The 21502-nt window shown below is 42.7% G+C and overlaps 1 protein-coding gene across 1 annotated transcript in view; it reads right to left on the reverse strand.

The window, feature by feature from the left end:
• Nucleotides 1-19778: 19778 nt before the first annotated feature.
• The window catches only part of CPS1 (carbamoyl-phosphate synthase 1), a gene marked incomplete at both ends in the record, with an annotated part of 94877 nt that continues 93153 nt past the window's right edge, over nt 19779-21502 (reverse strand). Inside the window, 2 exons of the mRNA XM_082312098.1 lie at nt 19779-19877; nt 21142-21271. Of these exons, the coding sequence (XP_082168224.1) occupies nt 19779-19877; nt 21142-21271 (229 nt within the window). The remainder of the gene's footprint in view (nt 19878-21141; nt 21272-21502) is intronic.

The following is a 21502-nucleotide window of genomic DNA, read 5'->3' on the forward strand; positions in this document are numbered from 1 at the left end:
CTCCACAGAATATTAAAAATATAAAAGAATTTATAAATATTTCACATTAAAATTCACTGCTAACAGTTTGCAAACTTCCTGCTGTAGCCTAATGCAGTCAATGGGTGATTCATTTTCTACAGTTTTGGGGTACATTTTTCTAGTTGTGTAATTCCAAATTGCCCATATGTTGTGGGCCATAATGGTCGTCTTTGGGGTCCATGCGTGATATATAGCACAACACCTTCCTGGCCCACAACCTACCCATTATGCTCAGTCCTTGTGATTATTACAGATAATGAACTGTTGGGAAAGAAACACAAGGAAGAGCAATGGAAGGGCAGGCTCTAATGATGAACAAAGGCTACTGAAGACATAAAGAACTGATTCCCTTTCTCTCTCTCATTGCCTCATGGGAGACCTCTGCCATGTTATTACTTCCAGCCAGGCTGTCAGTCCATGTTGAACACATGGTCTCCTGGCAAAACAGGGAGCCTTGGGCCATGCATCCAGTCTGAGTCAAGGAGCTCCACATTGTCAATGTGCTTCCAGCTAAAACGAGCAAGCTGTGCTCTCCTAGCACGGACAACATGCATTGTCTGCAAGGGGTCTGGAGTTTTCGCCACAAAGGGCAACAAATGATGTTATTCCCACCAGAAAAGGACAGAAGGATAATAAACTTTCTGTCTGCCTGATTCACATGAAGGCATTTGAAAGACATTTTGGGTTTCCCTCCCCCCTTTCTTTCTGTTCTGCTTGATCTGAAAGCATGCCTTTGCATTTTGCCAGCAGGTTTCCTTACTAGGGTATTTCTAAGATGTGATACTTAGTTATTTGTGAAGGGAAAAAAATGCACAATTTGTCTTGCTTCCCTAAAACCAAAATAAATTCTAAACGCATCCATATTCCTCTGAGATATACTTCACTTTCAGAATGTCCATAATTCCATGCATCTATATGTGTACACGTGCATATTCCTACGGCTATTCTTAGTATACATCTGTATCACCTGTTGTAAGCAGATACCACCATGCCTATCCTAAAACCAGCCAAATGCCATTTACCTGCGCAAGAATAGCTTTAAACCTGTATTATCATACCCATCACTGCAAGTGGGAAGGCACCACCCTAGCTCAGACTTTTCTGGCCCTCCTCCTTCAATTTTTCTAGGTGAGTCTAAAAGTTACAGAATTAAATAGCTGCACCTGCTTTGATATTTGGCTCATTATCACTGTCTTCTGGGTGACCTGAGATCACTTGGGTTGCAGCGGTAGCAGTCCTGGGAGTATTTCACCTCCCTTTTGAAGCAGCCAAATCTGCAGCCTAGTAATTCTGCCTAACTGACAATTTCAGACTCTCCACTTCAAATGTATTAAAAGGAGCAACATTTTTTTAGAAAACACTATGAAAATATGGCCCCTGTATTGAGCCTTCTGGCAGATGCCTAAACATGCAGGCACCTGAAAAGGCTTTTAAAATCTGTCTCTGTTTTCCCAAACTGTTCAGTTTGTCATCTACCCACAAGAGGCCATCTTGCCAAAGACCTGCTGTTCACTGGCCCCACCTGGCACAGGATGGGGAGGTGGAAAGAGGTAATATTGACCTCCTGGCTCGGAGGTGTGCAGCTCATTCGGCATCTGTGATCTTGTTCCCCTTTCCCTGAGATCTCCCCATGTCACAGAGCTCAGGGAAGCCTGCAGGAAAGCAGTAACAAGGACATTCTTGCCCCTTTTCCTGCCAGGCTCAGGACAAGAGGTCAGACACACACAGTCACCCAAATTACTCACACAGAGACCTTGAGAAAGGGAGGTAGGCTTTACCACAGCACACAAATTAGCTTTGGTGGTCAATACTTGTAGAAGGTAGCTGCTAGCTGCACCATGCTCAGTACCACTCCTCACTGCAGCTGCCCTGGTGTCAGAGGTACATTTTTGGAAGCCAGCACTTTGAAATACCATAGAATTTAGCAGAATTTTGGAAATGCAACCAACCAATGTAACCTGCTGCTAGTATGTCTGCCTACACAACTTGCTACTGCCTGCCAGCTGGTGGCAAAACTATTGGCTATTCCTTTTGATAACCTCTCCCTTGTCCTCCAGTGCTCATCTGCCCTGGATCCCCAGGTTGCATGCATCTGCAGCAGCTTAAATGGACCCAAATAATTCTAAAAGTGAAAAATGCATACCTACAGAAAAAGTAAGCCCATGGCCCATGCAGTTATTTGCAGACAACACTCCACCAGGCAATATTTTGGGTACAGTTCCTGTTTGCAGTCCTATCTAAACACAAACCTTCTAATTTTCCACAAACTCTTTGAAATCATGTCCCTTCAAGCTTGTGAAAAAGTCTGAAGGTACAGAAAAGTTCTTCTGTCCAACTCATTCAGTGGGAAACCCTACAACAGAAAGAAGTAAACCAAAGCTCTTGCCCAGAGATTGGGAATTTTCCAATTCAAGCTTTTGTGGCTCCTACCCATCTGCACTAGTACAATAGCGGGGCCATGTTTGGCTCTGTGGCAAACTCAAATGCAATTGGCAGAAATGGGGAAAGAGATATAATTGTGTTTCTCCGGGGAAAGTGGTCATTAGGAGGGTATTATCTGGATAGTGGTTATATAAACTGTGGCTGAATGGGCTCTATTTACAATAAGAAAAATTGCCAGAAAGTGATCAGAACATATGCGATCTGATGAAAAGGCTGCACTTGAGCAACATGAAAAGCCAATAATCTGTGAGGAAGTAGCTGTTTGATAGCTAGGAATTTTAAGCAGGGATAGTGCTGGGGGAGGGATTTCAAATCTAATCAGACCATCAGTTTCAAAATTTTGCAGTAGTCCCAAACCTTGTCTGAAATTTGGAGTAACAGACAGAGAGAAGGCTGCTGCAGCCCATGGGCCAGGTTCAGACCTGATTTATTCTTTCTGCAAATCCACAGTGTTTACAATAGCACATCCCCTGCCCTTTGGTGTGCAACCTTTTCACAGAGGTCTGTCCTCACACATTCACTGTTGAGGAGATCATACACATCTGAAAGAAGGAATCTGTCCCGTTACACCACAGTTTGTCCCATTAAGCCAATGGGAATCATGACATCTCTGTAATAACTTGTAACAGCCCCGAGACTCAGTCTCTCAGTATCTCTTCTACACTTGCAGCCACAAAGCGATGGATCAGCCCCAGTCAAATCCCTCTTTTGCATCTTGCTGAAAAAGACTGAGAATGACTACAAGATATACACAGGAGGTTTTATCTTCGATACCTGCCTTCATTGCACATAACCCAACACAGATTCAAGAGTGGCATTTTTCCTTAAGAAAACACTTTCTAGAAAAAGGCATAATAATTCTTTAGCATTATCATTGTGAATTTGTAAGCAGAGACTGGGACATAAAAAACTTGGTCTACCAGAGGAGCTTAATTTAGCTTGCCAGGTTTGAGACCTTACAGGGAGAATTCTGTAGGGATCTTAAGTAGCTCAGTGGAGTCAGGCACATACTTGGTTTTCTGCTACTAGATCATTCACGAACTATAAACCACCAAACCACCATAGACATGTGTTTCTCATACAAGAGCACAACCTTATCTAGCCAAAGAATCAGCTCCCTGTAAGTTTTTGCCATAATTTGTAATTGATGTAAGAACATAAAATGGCTGCACCTCCAACTGTTTTCAGCTCATCACCTTCCAGCACTGCACGTGATTGCTGTGTATTTATAATGCAGTGGATTTCTTTTTCATGAACACGTTCCAAGTTCCCTTGAATATGTATAAACTTGTGGTGACCGTCTGATTCCCGCTCATTCTCTCTTTCCCATGCAGGTTTTTATAGACTCCACCACAGAGAATCAGAGCTTTCCAACTTATTCCTCCTATGAAAACTAAACTCTTGATTGGCTTTGTTGCCTTTTCCTGAGCTCTTTCAATTCTACTGTATTCTTTATGAGATGCAGAGACCAGAACTGCCTACAGGATTCAAGGTGTGGGCCAGCCATGGATTTGTACAGCAGCGCTGAGAGACGTCCCCTACTGCTTTCCCAATCCCGCCAGTATTTTGGGGTTTCTGCTAAGCATTGGGCTGAAATTTTCATGAGACTTTCCATTCTAGCCTTAATGTCTCTCTTCATCAATAACAGCCAACTCAAAGCCCAGCATTTTACCTAAGATGTTGGGTTTATTTTTTCTTAATGGCATTATGTTACATTGTGTTTTAGCTCACATTTTACTGCTCACTCACGAAGTCTCATGAAGATGTTCACAGGCTTCATCCCCTACCCTGAATAACTCTGTGCAATCAGAATAGAGACCGGCCCCTCCAAAGAGAGATTTGTATCTTCACAAGACAGACATTTCAGATAAGCATGATGTAGAAGAGTTTCTTTCTCTCCACGAGATGTGTAACTTTTAGACAGTAAAAGTTAGGCAGGATGAATGCCACTGTGAAGCTCTAATCCCTGAGTTCATGAAGGCAGGCATAAGAAAGCTCCTGTGATCTCAAGCCCCTCTGTACAACCAGACAGAAAAGTGGGTCTGCAATTCCTGGCAGAACAGGATTAGTATTAGAATTAGTACTGGTGTAGGATTCAAAAGGCACAAGTTTCAGTCCTTTATCTCTACAGACTTTCCCTTCTCCTCCCTTGTTGTCAACAGTGCTGAGAACCACAAGACGCAATACAGCATGCTCTGCAGACACAGCTATTTACCTGACACCAGCTCAGTGACTACGGAACTTCCACTTTTGCAACAAGTGTATATACCTTCTGGGGTTTTAGTCTCAATCTTTCCCTGCTATTAAATTTATATCTTAAATTTAAGGTCTGACAAACCTCTTCTCTGTAGATCACTAGTCATATGTCCCCTTCCCATATCATAATGGCCACCTGCAATTTTACACACAGCATATGGAGGGAGGTACAGTTGTATTTGTGTGAGTCGCATTCATTCGGCATGATTAGTCATAGATCTTCCAGTGCAGGTGTTAACACATATGGCCGCTATCCTCATCATGCTCATCAAACAAGCAAGACCAACTTGTTCCTAACTTCAAGCTTTAGAGTACTTAGGGACTGACAGACCTAACCCTAATTTCCCTGCTTGTTATTTTCCTTCTCTGTTCAGCTAGACAAATGAACACTGCACTCCCTGAACTGAAGAGAGAAGCACAAGGATTATTCATTAGGAAACGAGTACTCATCTGATTTTTGAGAAATGCAGACAGTTTTGCTGGATTTCTTTTTTTTTGCACTGTTCTCTCAAAACAAATCTTCCAGCTGCCCTACAATTACATAAGGATGTACTTACTCAATATGTAGACAGGTGACCTTTAAGGAAAAGATGGGGTGTCAATGATTCAGTAAAGCGTCTCCTTTTCTCTCAGAGTTAATGGTGAGCAATATCCAGTTCTGCAGTTGGCTGGAGGTTGGTTTTGGTAAGGTGACAGTGAGACGGTTCAGCTGTTCCACCTATTTGTATTGTTTGAAGATCTGATGCTAAACCACTGGGCACAAAAGAAATAATTTTTATAAAGCTGTTTGAAATTTTCTTTAATTTATCAGCATTCAAAATAGTCCCTCTTTTTACAAACACTCTTGCAGCACTCATCCTAAGAGATTTGAGGGCTTTTCTGCCGCATTTGTAAAACCAAAACGATTTTCAAGACTACTTTTTGAAGTTTAATGAGAACAGCAATTTCTTTTCAAATTAAAAGAGTAGTCACATGCAATTTCTAAGATGTTGTCAAAACTAGACAAAAAAAGCCCTCACAACATAGAACATATCAATCAGCCATTTGAATGCTGCAGAAGTGTTCTGGTAAAAGTCTGCTTAGCATAATTACGCTCTATGCAAACTTTCCCACCAGCTCAACCAGAAATTGGATGCTATTTATCCTGTTTTAGCAAAGAGATGTCTGGTAGCATGGACCACATCTTTAACTGGATGACTACCTCATTGATGCTACTTGTTTCATAGCAAAATACACAGAACACCTACTATGCCATTCATGAATGTATTACATTCCCATGATGGCTGGTAGCCATTGCTTACATCCTAAAATATTAGGATATACATATTGCTGCTTCTTTTCCCAGCTGCAAACAATGAAAAAGAGAGTCAGCTCAGGGAGAGAAGAGAAGCTACAAAATTATTTGATCCTTTCATATCTGAGGAAATAATCCTCTGGAATCTCCATAACCCCAAAGAAATTAATAGAAAGTCTCCTAAGAGGATTCACCAGGCCTCAAGTCAGAAACTCCATCCCCATCATGAATATTCACAGATGTATTCTTACAGCACTCTAACAGAAGAGGGCATACCTGTTTTTTCCTCTTTATCAGGGAGGGCCTAAGAAAAAAGGCAAGGTTTGAATGGGATTAAGACTCCTACAATGGCCATTGGTACAAAGTATGATTTACAAAAGCACGCAGCTATGAAACTTCCCCTGATCTGTATCTTTACATACCTTCCTAATTTCCTGAAAAGTTTGGTCCTAGGTGACTACTGTTCTGAATGCTGTTTGCTTTCCGCAGCCTTTTTCCCTTTTTTGCTGTCAGAACTGCAGGACCACCATGGCTAAGACAGCAGCACGGAGCTGCTCCTTTGCGTGCATTGCTCACGGCTTGTACCTAAGCACCACGTGGATGCACTGGGGCAAATCGGCAGCCCACAACAGGCTTGCAGAGTTACCACTCTAGGAATAAACCACATGGGAATAAACACCACATTAGGAATAAAAAGTAAAGAAGCCAGCATAACGCTGGCAACTCAGGTTGGATTTGCAGGATTGCCAGCAAAGGGGGAGGGCAAAAAGAAAGCACAATGAAAAAAAAAAAAAATCAGTAAAACCTTTTTGCTTGTAAGCAGAGCACATTTTTGGTTGTATGACTGAAAGGCAATAAACAGACAGCCAAAGACAATAAGCACGAAGGCATTTTCACAGAGCCTCTTCTCAGATTAAACTTAATTTCCCACTAGCTTCTTATTACTTTGATTATAGGAGTGTTACTATTGGTGTATCATAGCCTGAGATGTAACACTGCCAACACGCAGGTACACCACAACCCCTACCCAAGCAGCATTTCTAGGAAGTGCACCGCTATTACCGGCTGGAAGCACTCTAGAAAAAGGCTCCAACCTGCAAGATGCCAGTTTGCTAGCAGGCATTAAGAAAGGGAAATCGTACCATAACTCCACACAAGGAAAACTTGTAGAGCTTGGTGGTGTTAGAATGGGATTCAAAAAACCCAAGTTTAAGTCATGACTTCTCAAGGGACTTGTTGCATGAAATGGGATGGGGAAGCTGTCCGGGCCTTTTCATCCTTTCCCTACATCCACCACACACGCCAAGGGAAACCGGGGTAGAAGAAGGGGACACCATCGGCTCTCTGGTCTGCTTTCAGACGTCAGGGGCCTGAGATGCCCCAAGGAGATCCATGGATAAAGCACATGCATTTTTCTCACAATCACAAACATCCGCAAATCAGCGCTATCAATCTGCTTTGAACAAGCCACAAATGACTTGACAAGGCCAGCACTGTAACAATTTAGAGTACCTGCTGCCAAGCTAGCTACTCACTATCTGGCTATAAATCTTGACTGACATATGCATATGCTATGTTTTCCAGCTTTCTGGCTTTCTATCCTTTGTTTTGTAATCCCAGAGTGATTGCAATTAAGGAATACTATCTCATCAAAATGCCTATCAGCACACTAGCTTGTAAACACTCGTAATAAGTATGGCTAATAAAATACAGTTTATTAGCCAACCTTGTACAGTATTTTTACAGCCTTTTCCACTCATCATTGAGAAAAATAAATCCTTCGCAGCTGTGCTGGAGCTGGCATTGCTGCCAGCCTCCCTTGGTCTCACCTGTAACAAGGTGAGTAATTAAAGTCCTTATAGGAGCAGCAGGGTTTTTTATTGCCTGCCACAATCCCATCCTCTGCTCATCTGAGTGACTTAGAGAGGCACTGCCACAAATGTTTCCAAAATATATCAGCAACGAAACTTGCTTTTGTTGTGTTAAATGATGGAAAAATTCAGAAGCTCAGATGCTTAGCGGTCCTTGTTTCCTGTCCCAGGATGCCAAGGAAAAATCTGGTGGCCCCTCAAGTCTGGTGGATCAAAATCACCGGTCAGGAGTGTGGAAGAGCTGCCTGTGAATCATTGTGTTAAAATAGTAACAAGCAAATAGCTGGAAGTGGGGTGGAGGGAAGCCTTCACCCCATGAAGTTCTCAGGAATTAATTAGTCTGGCGTGATGGTAGATAAGTGATGATTTGTCTGAGGTTTAAGGGAACTAAAATCACTTTGCTTTTATTTATGCCATGACCTTGCTTGTTCTCAGCCACCAACTGGACAAATGAACCACAAAATAGGAACACTGTAAAAAGCTTGAACCATTGATTCAAAAGAGAATGTTTTATCTAGTGGAAAAACCATGCAAAGTCTTCTCTACCACAAGATGCTGTTTTGTAGCAAAGCCTTTTTTTTCAAAGGTACTTAGTGAAGTCAATTATCATGATATATGGAGTTACTTTCCATGAGATAAACATAAAACCAAATGCTTGGCAGTAAACATAAACCTCCCAAGTTTTCCTCCTTCTTCTGTCCTTTTATCTCTTTTTATTACCACATTCAAAAGTATAAATTGGTAATTTATTGAAAAATGAATGGTAACATTTACCGAAGTGGCACTATTTGCTACCCATTTTACTGTGAAGAGAGCCTGGTTTTAGGAGCTTCTTTCTTTATGTTTTTTAACACAAGCATAAACAAAAATGATCCTGAAAATATGACTTAAATATTTTCCCTCTTTTCTTGTTTTCTTTAAGAAAAGAAACACGGACATAAACCTATGGAAAGGAATAAGATTGCTTTGTGTGAATACTTTTCCCCGTCAGGTCCTGATGTGGCATGCCAGCACTGCAGCCTGGAGGAGGTACCACAGATGAAGGGATGTGTCCAGGGCACCTGGGAACCAGCCAGCAAAAAACCTCAGCAGCTTCAGTCTGGGATCCTTACCCAGCGTAACAAAAATCCCTGTGACCCCAGCTATGAATTTAGACTACTGACCTGCTTAAGGCAGCAAAGTCATCAACGGGATTACCCCTCATTAGCACCCAAGCTGCTAGGTTACACTTATTACTGGGTGTACATCTCTGGGAACAGCAGATCACTCCTTCAGATAATGCTAGCAGTCATTTGCCCAGAGCAAGGTTTGCAGGGAAGGTGAATTAGTGGCACAATTTACATACCTTGAAAAACAAAATCCTTCCTCATGTTACAAAGCAACCCATCTGTTTAGGGGACATGTGAGAAAACCACTGAGCAGCAGCTCTGATCAAATGGGCCAGATGAGCTGGTCACCCAGCTTCCCCCAAGTGTTTCCCTTCAGGGGAGGGTAACATAAATCACAGCATCCTAGAGGAGGAGCTCAAGTTTGTAATCCCCTCCAGCTGGGATCAAAGTGATATGTGGTGCTGCTAATTACAAAATGCTGTAAATACATATTCTACCATACAACCTTTCAAGGTCCACTATAGAGCACAGACCTCCTGGTTTTCCCGAGGCTCCTCCTTATCCAAATGCCTATAGACAGATTAGCTGCTGAACTGAGCAACTGAGGGCATTCCTTGCTGCCATTAACACATTTTAATGAAACCCATTTTATTAATATTTTCACATATGTAAAGCAATTCAGCTGGACTGGAAACTGTCCACATAAATTCTCTGTGACTACACTACTTACACTCTAATTCTTCCATTTCTACAGAGCAAATCACTCCTACCTTCTGCTATGTCCTGGAGCTGAATAGACAGTGATAACTTTCCATGGGACAGATAATTAAATTAAATCCATTCAATTCCAGAAGTTATCACAATTCAGAGGGAGCAAGTCTTTGTCTGCTAAGCTCTCAAGGTTTGTAACAAAGGGCCTAATACTCTATATAATTTGTGTAACGACAAGTGTATGAAAATTGTATAGGATTTTTCCATAAGAGCAGCATCCTGCATTGAGAAAAAATATCTCGTTATTATAAATGCATCCTCTGAAGCACTCTAACCCTCTAAAAATAAAGCCTAAGAGTGAAGTCACACTGTAATAAGCACTGTAGTATTCTATTTTATACAGTTCTTATGCAACCCCATTCACCTTACACAGTGCCCCCTAAGGATTCAGGCATCCTTTAAGTCATCCTCTCACCAGTGGAGAACCACATGCAAATGGAATTGGGGGTGGATTTGGATTAGGTTCTCTGCATAAGTGGGTTTTATACAGCTGCCCATTGCTACAGGTTAACATCAGAGACAGAAGGCCAAACACCTCCACAGTGCATGGCAGGGAAAGGCTGCAGGATTTGTGTTTCAGAGAGTGACCCACAAAAAAATCATGAGGAGATGAGCCCTGCTCTTCAGTTGAGCCCCAGGAGCACTGCTGCTGAGCACAGCCTTTAGCCTGCAGCTTTTGGAAGCTGTTATGATGGCTTAGAGACATTTGGACATGAGACTTGAGACCTTGGCCTGGCCAGATAGTACCTGAGAGAACTAACGTAGGATCAAAGCAAGTTCTTTTTCCAAATACCTTCTGATGCAAATAGTTACTATGTGGGAAGGGAAAACAAACTCAAAACCTGAGCAGTGAAATGAAGGTCATGTAACAGGTGAAGACCAGGGGTTACACTTTGATCCCTTCCTGCTGGCTAGAAAGGCCCTTGCAGAAGGCTGTTAAAGTGCGTATGATACTGCAAGTCCAATGGCCAGGGGGTTTTGTTTGGGCAAATTCCAACTGGCAAGGGATGTTTATGGACAGAGAATGAGATGTGGCTGGTCTCCAACAAGCCATACTCTGGTTCTTTAGGAAGTTTGTAGGAGGGACCAAGTCCCACCCAGTGTCCAAATCAAGCTTAATAAAAGTTACAGTTATAATGATTGGAAGGTTAGACTCAAGCCCAGCAAATGCGTGAGAAAAGGGTCTTAAATCAGCATAATGGCAACTAAAGACAACTACCATTATTTATTGTAAGACATGAGTAAATCTGTAATACGTCCTCCCCTCTGCACAGGATTAATTCTCAGATTAGCACCAGAAAACCATTTAAAAAAGAATTCATATACAGCACTCAGTCTTAACGCATGAGTTTGAAAATCTAACCAATGTGGAAGTGCCTTTCTCCATCCTCTTCTCTGACAAACATAACATTTCTGTTTAAACACTGGGAGAAGCCATTCTGTTTAGTTAATCCTGATCTGTTGAAGAAGATACATTAAATCAACACCTGCCACTTTTTAGTAATTTCTTAGAGTGAACAGCCTTTGCGATGGATTTTTAATCTGGCAAGGAATGTAACAGAAAGGGATTGTGGTAAATGAAGGAACTCTGCAGAAAAGCCACTCCCTATTTAAAGCAGATAATGAGCACCAGAGCTAGTGTGGAAGCAATTAATTCTAATCACTTATGAGACAATAAAATTTAATTATGGGTTCTTTGAAAACTGAAAACCCAACAATTATTGTTAATAGGCTTTTCTTGATGGCAGATAGTGAACAGAATTTGTTGAGGCTGTTTTTCCTGCAGTTAATTTAAAAAAAAAAAAAATCAGCTTTTAGTTAAGGATGCCTAGACTTACACTAATATACAAAACAGTGCTATTGTGCTAAGTTTAGATCCCACAGGACAGAAATGCAATCTTTGAAGGACTCTTGGATATGCTTTTATATAATTGGCATTCTCCTCTCTGCTGAGGTCTCAGCTCTTCATTATCTGTTCAGAGGTACTTTCATCTCGGAACAGCTGGATGTCTCCAGCTTCATTTCTGGTACACTCATTCTAGTAAGAACAGATATTGCGAGTGGTTGTTTTGTCATGCACTCATTTAGGTGCTGTACGAGAGCTCTATTTGAGGAGTAACAGAGGTGGTAACCCAGACTACAGCACAACCAGGTGACTCCTGCTCTGTGTTGATGTGGCTGTGGCCCACATTCACTCTCTTCCCACACCAGATGCGGCTGCAATTTCAAACAGAAAATGAACTGCTCCCCCTCCAGTCTAGCAGTATATCTCACCCAGCCTGAACTGCATGAGGAGAGCATGAGGATGGAGAAGGACCATCAGTTAAATTCTGGTGTTTCTCATTTTGATGCTCCACTCATCTGTTTCTCTCCCAGCTAGCTACAGAGCATGACTTCTCTTGCACTTGAAATAGCTTCCAGCCCTTTCAAAGTGTAACAACCTCTGAGGCTATCATATCTACGAGAAATTACTTAAAAGCATTTACTAACAAATGTAAACTAAAAAATCTGGAATTTGCGCAGTGACTTAAATGTCAGTCCTTCCTCCCCTGTACTCTCTGTCTGTGCTCTTTGGGGCCTGTGCCTCAGTGCCCTTAGGAGTCTGTATTTTCTTTGTCTGGTTTGCACAGTCTTCAGATGGTGAATGGCATTACTATACTATATGTTTACCGATGTCCATGATAACATGGGCATATACCTCATCCTCACCACCATTACAGGACTTCTTTGCTTACCTGTGCCAAGCTCTAACAGCCATGTTTTGTTGTCCATATGAAAACTGCATAGGAGAGACTCCCCACGAGATACTATTGCTGAGGCACCATGTGCTTGGATATCCAAATGAGATATAATGGATTCTGCATTGCTGAGACCTTCATTTCAGGATCAACAGCTCAGGCTAAGCTGCAAAATAGATAAATACTGGTACCTTTATAGCTGTTGGAAGAGCACTACAAAAGATTTCAATGCTTATTTTAGGATATACTAAGAACTCAGACCCACTGGCACTAAGAACACACTATTTATTTGCTTTCAGCTGGCCACATCAATGCATTCAAAATTTGACTCAGGTTTGACCCTCAGCAAAGGTCACATTTTGACCACTTCACCTCCACCATTCTGTCTCCCATGAATCATGAAAGGCAGCAAACACTTCAACCCATGCCCCATGATGCTTAGTCAGAACATAACCCACTTTTCTAAGAGTTGTTCCAAGTGCTTCTGTCATAAGGGGATGGATTGTAATGCTTCTCAAAGACGGTGAATAGCAGAGGGCCATTTTAAGCTATAATGAGGTCTCATTACTACAAGAGATCTTGAAGGACAAGAGCTTGGCAGCATTTAGCAATGCTCAGGAAGTCAGAAAAAAGAACAAGATTGTCTAGAGCTGGAAGAGCAAATGTTTTTCCTGAAAAGGCGCCTGATTCTCTATGATGAATATCTTGGGAAATCATTTACACCAGAGGCTAAAAGCAGTGTGAAATCAGCACAGCAACATTATGCTGGCTTTGCACTAGTGTAAGCAACTCTGTAGAGACTGACAAAAAAACCATATCCATAGAGTTTAAGAAACTTCATGCTATAGGAGTAAAAAATTGGCCTTTAATAACAAGAAACTTTCCCTGGGAGAATGAATTGTGCCAGAACTACAAACTCTTGGCACTCCTTGCAGGTCCCTGCAAAACAGCTGCACTTGCTACTCTTGGATACGGTCTTAGATGATCCAGAGCATTCATCCAAGATTATGGTAATCCCAAAGCACTAGCATTACTCCCTAGCAATTATTCATCTTTTCCCCAAAGTACATTATCATAAAGCTTGAACATAATTTGCAACAATTGCTTTTGTCTCTGAGTTTCATCTTTACAAACTTCCCTGAATTAAAAGAGTTTACCTCAACTGGTATTATCAGTCTGCAGAATTCAATATATTTTAATTATGAGGATGAGTGAGAGTTTAGCCTACCAAGTTAATGACAAAATATCATGTTCTCCATTTAATTAGGACACATTAAAAGGTTCATATTTAAATTCTCTTCAATGTAAGGGTGAAACAAATGTTGCAGAGTAACTAGATTATTCCCTATAAATTACATTATGCAGTGTTAGACATTGAGATGCAGAAAGAAGAAAAACAGAGGCTTTGGGTACTATTTGGCAGCTGACTGTTGTAGAATAGCAGATTTCAATGTCCCGCAGATGGCTACAGCGGTAGCATTCATATGCTTCATACGGCATGGCAGCACCTCCTGTCCTTGCAGAGATGACAACAGCACTAATTACATCTGCGGAAAGCTTCCCAAGGTCCAGGGCTGCTCTGACTACAATTTGGTGTTATAAACACTATAAACAGAAGGAGCCAGAAGTGCTCTCTCCTTTTACCACCTCATCTTGGTTGTTGCATGAGCCCACCCTCCTGCTAGTGGTTGTTCGCACCTGACTGGGATATAGGCAGCAGGCGTGCATCAAGCCACTGGTATTGCACACACACTGCAGTTGTGGGTTTTAGTGTAGTGCTAACTTCCAATCCCTTCCCTACTTTTATGGATCACTTTATGATAAAGATATAGAGGTGCTAAGCTCCCAGCCAGACTCCTAGATGCCTCTGATGCAAGCACAGGGAACCAAAGCACAAACAGGCTTTTAAACCTTGAGGGTGCAAAATATACTTGGTATGCGTGGGAAGGAAAAAAAGATGCCTTACAGGCTGGCGGCAACATCTAGTCCAGGAAAACCCAGCGACCTGCAAGATAAGCAAGACTTATTTCTCTGCTCACTGCCAAGAGTTCTTTCAGACCATGGAGTCTTTCCTACTTGGCTACTTCCTAGGACTTTCAGAAACCTGATTTTGACTGTTTCAAATAGTCTCAGAGCAAAGAGCTTTCTTAAAGCTGTTCACTATTTTTATTTTTTACTTATATAAAGCATATGCTTTCATCTCGCTGTGTTTTAAGACCTCTACCAGGAAAGCAGAAAGTGGTAGCCATAAATTGTCTTCACTCTCTTACATTCTTTTCTTCTTGCTTTCAACATGCCAAACCATCACTGCTTTGCTGTTAACTTCTGCAGGGGCTGCTTGAGCAATCTCCAAGTGATTTAAATGGTGCTAACTGCAGAAGAGTAAATCTAGGAAGGTGATCAACTGGATAAAGAGCCAGACCTCAATATTCAGCAGTGCCTCCTGGGAAATTGAGAGGTTCCAGAGCTGAGGTTATCCTCCAGAGCTTCCCAGCACTTGGCACACTTGGAGAGCTATGACTCCAGAGAGTGGCTTAGCAGACTGACTACTGAGAAAAAAAAAAATCTCTCTTACTAAAAATTAGGTCCCTTCATATTTCATCATGGCTCTTGCCACCTTTTCTTGTGCTTATCTCAAAAGTTGTGCTTTGTACTGTCTCTTATACCTTCATGTGTCTCTTTATCAACCCTCTTTTAAGACAGTAAAAAAGAACAAAATTATTTGACTGCTTGTAGATTAGGAAATTTCTTGCTCTGAACAGCATCATCTTTCATCTGTCATTGTCACCTTCCCCAAGATTAGTAAGAAAAAGACATCTATAAGGCAGGATTTGTTGAAAGCAGAGATGAGCTTGGCACAAAGGATACTAATTGTAACTTTTTTTTTTTATCTACATTGATCCTAACAGCTGTAGATAGATACTTAAAAATCTTTTCCTATAGTGTCCACACCTTCATTACGCAAAGAAGAAAAGCATATTGAGAAACAAATTCAGCCAGCATTCAGTGTTTGCACAAGGTAAGCTGGGGGATGATTTCCTGGCTCCTTCTGACCGTGACAGGATGTGGTGGGTTGACCTTGGCTGGACACCAGGGGCCCATCAAAGCCACTCTCTCACTCCCCCTCCTCAACTGGACAAGGGAGAGAAAATATTATTAAAAGCTTGTGAGTCAAGATAAGGACAGGGAGAGATCATTCACCAATTACCATCACGGGCAAAATAGACTCAACTCGGGGAAATTAGCTTAATTTATTACCCATCAAATCAGAGTAGGGTAATGAGAAATAAAACCAAATTTTAAAACACCTTCCCCCCACCCCTCCCTTCTTCCTGGGCTTAACTTTACTGCCACCTCACCCCCAGCAGCGTGGGGGGATGGGGATTGGGGCTTGCGGTCAGTTCATCACATGTTGTCTCCGCTGCTCCTCACACTCCTCCCCTGCTCCAGCATGGGGTCCCTCCCATGGGAGACAGTCCTCCATGAACTCCTCCGTTGTGAGTCCTTCCCACGGGCTGCAGTTCTTCATAAACTACTCCAGTGTGGGTCCCTTCCACGAGGCGCAGTCCTTCAGGAACAGACTGCTCCAGTATGAGTCCCCCACAGGGTCACAAGTCCTGCCAGCAAACCTGCTCCAGCGTGTGCTCCTCTCTCCACGGGTCCACAGGTCCTGCCAGGAGCCTGCTCCAGTGCAGGCTTCTCACAGGGTCACAGCCTCCTTCGGGCATCCACCTGCTCTGGCACAGGGTCCTCCACAGGCTGCAGGTGGATATCTGCTCCACCATGGACCTCCATGGGCTGCAGAGAACAGCCTGCCTCACCATGGTCTTCACCAAGGGCTGCAGGGGAATCTCTGCTCTGGTGCCTGGAGCACCTCTTCCTCCTCCTCCTTCACCAACCTTGGTGTCTGCAGGCCTGTTCCTCTCACATATTCTCACTCCTCTTTCCAGCTGTAGTTGCACAGTTTCTTTTTTCCCCCTTCTTAAATATGTTATCCCAGAGGTGCTACCACCATCTGGCTCAGCCTTGGCCAGCAGCAGGTCCATCTTGGAGCTGGCTGGCTCTGGCTCTGTCGGACATGGGGGAGGCTTCTAGCAGCTTCTCACAGAAGCCACCCCTGTAGTCTCCCCACTACCAAAACCTTGCCATGCAAACCCAATACACAGGAGGTAAGAGTTTCATCTTGCATCAGTCAGAGCAAAAAGAACTTTTTTTCTTCAACAGGGGAAGAGGAGGAGACACCAAGAGGAGATGGAGGAAAAGACAGCTTAGGGGATGGCATATAGATAGATGGGTCTGATTAAGTGTGGAAGTATATCAGTGTCACCTGCTTCAGAGGACTGGGGAAGGGACCAGTGTTTAGCACCAGCAGCAAAACATTAACACTACTGCATAATTACAGAGTACTCGGTGTATATTCAGCCCTGGTGTGTTTTTCTACTAAATTCCACTCTAATTACATGAGAGTCTGTGGACACCAAAGAAGCTGTAGTTTAAGTACCTGCAGCTGCTGCAATAAGTAACAGGAAAGTATAGATACATGTATACATAGATGCACACACCCACACTGTTAGCTAATTGACAGGAGCACTGTTTAAGAAAGCTGAATTAAAAGCAGTAAAGGTTTTCCCATTTTCCAAAACTGGCAGCCCCTTCTTTAAATTTCCCATCTCTTTGATGTTTCTTAGCGAACTGCTCTATCATCTGGCTCTTCACATCTTACATGTCCCTCCTGGGGGATCAGGGCTTCTTCTTTCTCGTGTACATACAGCTGAAGAGAAAGAGCATTCGCTTTGTCCTGCTGCTCTTTTCCCACCACCTCCTCACCTCTGAGGCATACAGCAGCTCTGCATTAAATGATGCATTCACCATCAAACATAAGAATGATGGCTTCCTAACAGACTAGTGTTCATCAATGCTTTAAAAAAAAAAAACAGAAGAGACTTGAAAAAAGAAGAAAGAAGGGCAGAATGGAGGCCACACAGAATTTAAGAATGAGTAACTGTCACAATCCAGGGCATTTATTTCATTTTTAGCTCACGAGAGAAGTGACAAAATAGAAGAGGAAGAACAAGAGAATATAGAAGTTTCAAGATGTCACTTTGTTCACCACTAGAGGTAAAAGCAGGCTGGGAGGATGTGAGGTGACACCAGTTGTTAATGGGATTTTTGCCACTGAAAAAAAACTGTGCAGGATGTATTCGAGTGGGGCTTCATTAACCACCATTAGTCATCTATTTCACAACTGAATGGGTGAACACTTGATGGCTTTGGGCTTTTCTGGAGTTTTGGTTGGTTGGTTGTTTTTTCGTTTGTTTGTTTGTTTGTTTTTTTGTTCTGTTTTGTTTTGTTTGTTTTTAATAATATCTCTACTCTAAAAGTGCAAAGCTCTCCCTAAGCACGGCAGGCAGTGTTGTATTCATCACAAAAGTTAGTACTGAAGAAATGCCCATGCCAAGAGCACTTGGGATATTAACCAGATCAGAAATAAAGTCTACAACTGGATCAAAATTTGGTCTTGGCACTTAGCACCAATTGTTCAGAGAGTCTCATGGTACCCAAAGGCATGACAGCCTCTGCCCTCTCCTTTGCACTTTTCAATAACAGCTCTCATCACATTTTATATCCTTCCTGAAATGCTTTAGCATTAATTTTAAAAACCCCAGACTATCTAGCCACCCTTATTCTCGCTCTACATTTAAAGCTTCTTGGGACCCAAGGGAACTTGAGAACACACGCAAGAAGCAGCCTAGGTTTGCTAATCTCCTCAACAGAGCCCCTTTTCCTGAAACTTTCAGTGTTGATAGCTTCAGAAAAAGCACTGTTGTGTGGTACCCAGCTCCACCACCATATATCTAGCACTAGCTGGCAGCAGTATTTCTTGGCAGGGCCTGCAGGTATTGGGGGATGCATAAGAGGTAGGTAACTATAAGCTAACAGTGCCCTGGATCCAGCATCTCAGGCAGACAGAGCGTGGCTGGAGGAAGATGCTCCACTTTAGCTTACTCTAGCAAGTATCAGAGAAGTTGTCCAACTTTAAATCTTCCAGACTCCAGGGTGTGCTGTGTACATACTGCAACATGGGGTAAAAAAGACAGACACATAACGTTCCTTAGCTGGTAAGCGTTTAGAGGCAGGCACTGTATATGCACTGGATGCAGTGCCATTGGCCATAGAGCTGCTGAAGTCTTTTGCCATGCAGACAGCAAGTGCTAACATGCACCATGTGGCCTGTTTGCAGGCATTGCCAGAGCTGAAAAAGCAGCAGAGAAGGCTGGAGCAAAAGCAAAGGGGTCACTTAATTGGGAGGGGTAAAGCACTGCAACACTTTCACCTCGTTTTGAAAGGATTCAATTTTAATGCCCACAATCACGGCACAAAATGTTGGACAGCAACACACAGAAGTCTTTGGGGAGTTCTTCACTTTTTAAGCTGGACACAAAGCTGTGAGAGAGCCTTTATGATACAGGGACAGCTGCCTGAATTCAGAATGTTGAACCAGAATTTAAAAAAATAATAATAATAATAGCCTGAAGGATTAAGCAGAACTTGGAAGCAATTCCAGGACACACACATACAGCCTTCCTTTCCCATCAAATTGACAGGCTGAAGAAGATGATTCTTGGCCAGGGTTAAAAACCAAACAAAAAGTAGCTGCATCATGCCTGTCAGCTGTTGCAGGGAATCGCAGGGAATTAATGTTCATCTGTCTTTAAAGAGCTCCTATCACACTCATCACTGTGGCAGGCATCCACGGTATTATCAGGTGGATCAAGCAGGAGATGTTTAATTGTTACATGAAGTTGTAAAATCCTCAATAATCAGCAATGGAAAGAGAAAGCTACATGTCCTTCTATAGGAGTTTAGGACCAGGCTCTAGTAGTCCAGCATGATAACAGCTGGGAGTATGGACCCAAGGCAGGCATTTCTAAGGAGGAACAAACTTGGTTATGAAAAGAAGGAGCAACCCCCATTTAGGATCACTTGTATCTCCTTTCATCTCCTCTGCTATAGTAGTGTCTGGATCCACCCATCTAGTCAGTAACTAATATTTGATCCTATGTGGAAATGGGGAGAAGATGGTGGAGAGGCTAGGGAGAGGATGGCTTTCCAATGAGCCATCGAAAGTATTGGCTAGGAATTAGTTTGTGTGAGTTGGAAAACAATTAGTGCAGATGCTATAAAATACAGGAAAAGATGGTTAGGTGGATGATCCGAGATCCTCTCTCTCTTGTGGTGCCAGAAGCAGTAAGACTGCAGGTTGGAGATAGTTCTTCTATGCAGTGTTTCCACTGTCAAACTGTCTGTAGTGGAAGAGACTCCTGGAGTCCAATTTCCCAGAGTATTTGACAGCTTCAGCAAAAAGCTTTGTCACCTGTCAATATAAAGCAGAGGAGGACTGAGCATTGCAAAGCCTTCCGCAGAAGGCTGAGTAACAGAGCAGGCTCCACAATTCTACACCGTCACCCTGAAACTATGCAGGTCCAGTCCTTGAGTCCATCCAAATCAGAATCAATTTCAAGGTGACTGTGCATGGGTGTTGGCTCCAGCCCTCTGGAGCCTGCCTGTCCAGCTGGAGAGATGTAGAGGTGCTGGGCTTCTTTGGCAAGACAGCTCTGTCCCATGAGAGCTGTTGTTTCCCCCTACAGCCCAAGCCCTTAAGAGAACACAGGGTTGTTCTACTCTCTCAAACTCAGAGATTAAAACTCTGAAATCGAAAAGGTTCAATGAAATACATCAAGTAGGTGTGGTAATAAATTTTGGATGGGGACCCCTGTTCTGGTTGTCAGTGTGTGTTTCGCTAGTAGGCAAAGGATGGGTCTTCAGTTTCCCATCCCTGCTAATCATGTTTGGCATTATCCTGTCTATGAACTTACAGCTTGGCATTCTTTCTGCCCTCCACTCACCCCAATCACAGCAGAAGATTTTGCACAGCTGGACACCAGTTCAAGTCACTGGGTTCTATGTCAGCGCCCACTGAAATCAACGGGAATTTGGCTGCTGTGCTTAATGAGAGCCAGATGAGGCTCTTTTGTGACAGTTGAAGCCACTTGCAAAGGAAGTCAAGGTACTGCTGGCAGCAGGAATCCCACTTTGCATTACCAAATATCTCTTCCCCTATCAGTATGTGAAAGGGGTTTGTCAGGAGCTACAAACACATAATGACTGGCAATTGGGGACTACAACAGCACAGGCAGCAATTCCACTTGGATGGCACTTTGGAAATGGATTGCCCCAAGGATCATTCAAGAAAGCCCAGCTACATCCTGCTGTAAGGTTTAAGGACCGTACTGGAAAAACATCCCACAAAAAAACCCGTTCCCATGCATAATTTAAACACGTTACAGGCAATCCTGTGCAAGAACTTTGCTCTGAAGTGAAAATGATACAGCAACAACTTCAGCTGCAGTACAGGACTCAAGATTTTCTTCTTTTTGTGTTTTACTTTTAGCAATGTTGTTTTGTATAGTGGCAGAAAGAAAATACATTCAACCAATTGTGTTGCCATGATTTTCAGGCACATTATTTATTTGTCAGAGATAATGAGGGTCCAAACACATTGGAATCTAAGATCACAAGTGCTTGAAAGGTCTGAAGGCTCTTATGACTAAGAGGAGAAAGAATGACATGGGAAGTACCTGGAAATTAGTGAGCAGAGCAATCCCGCTGTCAATAGCCATCCTCCGGATCACATAATTACCATGGACAAACTTGGTGTTGCTGTTAGGCAGGTTAATCACCAGATCTATTTTCCCATCCCTTACCAGCCTGAAGATACAGCACAAGACAGTATCACAGTGTGTCTTGCTTAATGAAAATCTATGATGAATAGCACAGACGTGCAGGTAAACAACACTGAAAATTTTCATTTGAGTTTAATCTCACATCCCAAGAAAGGAGGGTTGACAGGTTAAGGCACTAAGCTGCGACTCAGGAACTCGGGCTTTACTTCTGTTCTATTCAGTGATGCAAAGCAATATTCAGCCTTCATACAGCTCA

The sequence above is a fragment of the Platalea leucorodia genome (genome assembly GCF_965183815.1).
Source record: "Platalea leucorodia genome assembly, chromosome: 5".
Classification (NCBI taxonomy): domain Eukaryota; kingdom Metazoa; phylum Chordata; class Aves; order Pelecaniformes; family Threskiornithidae; genus Platalea; species Platalea leucorodia.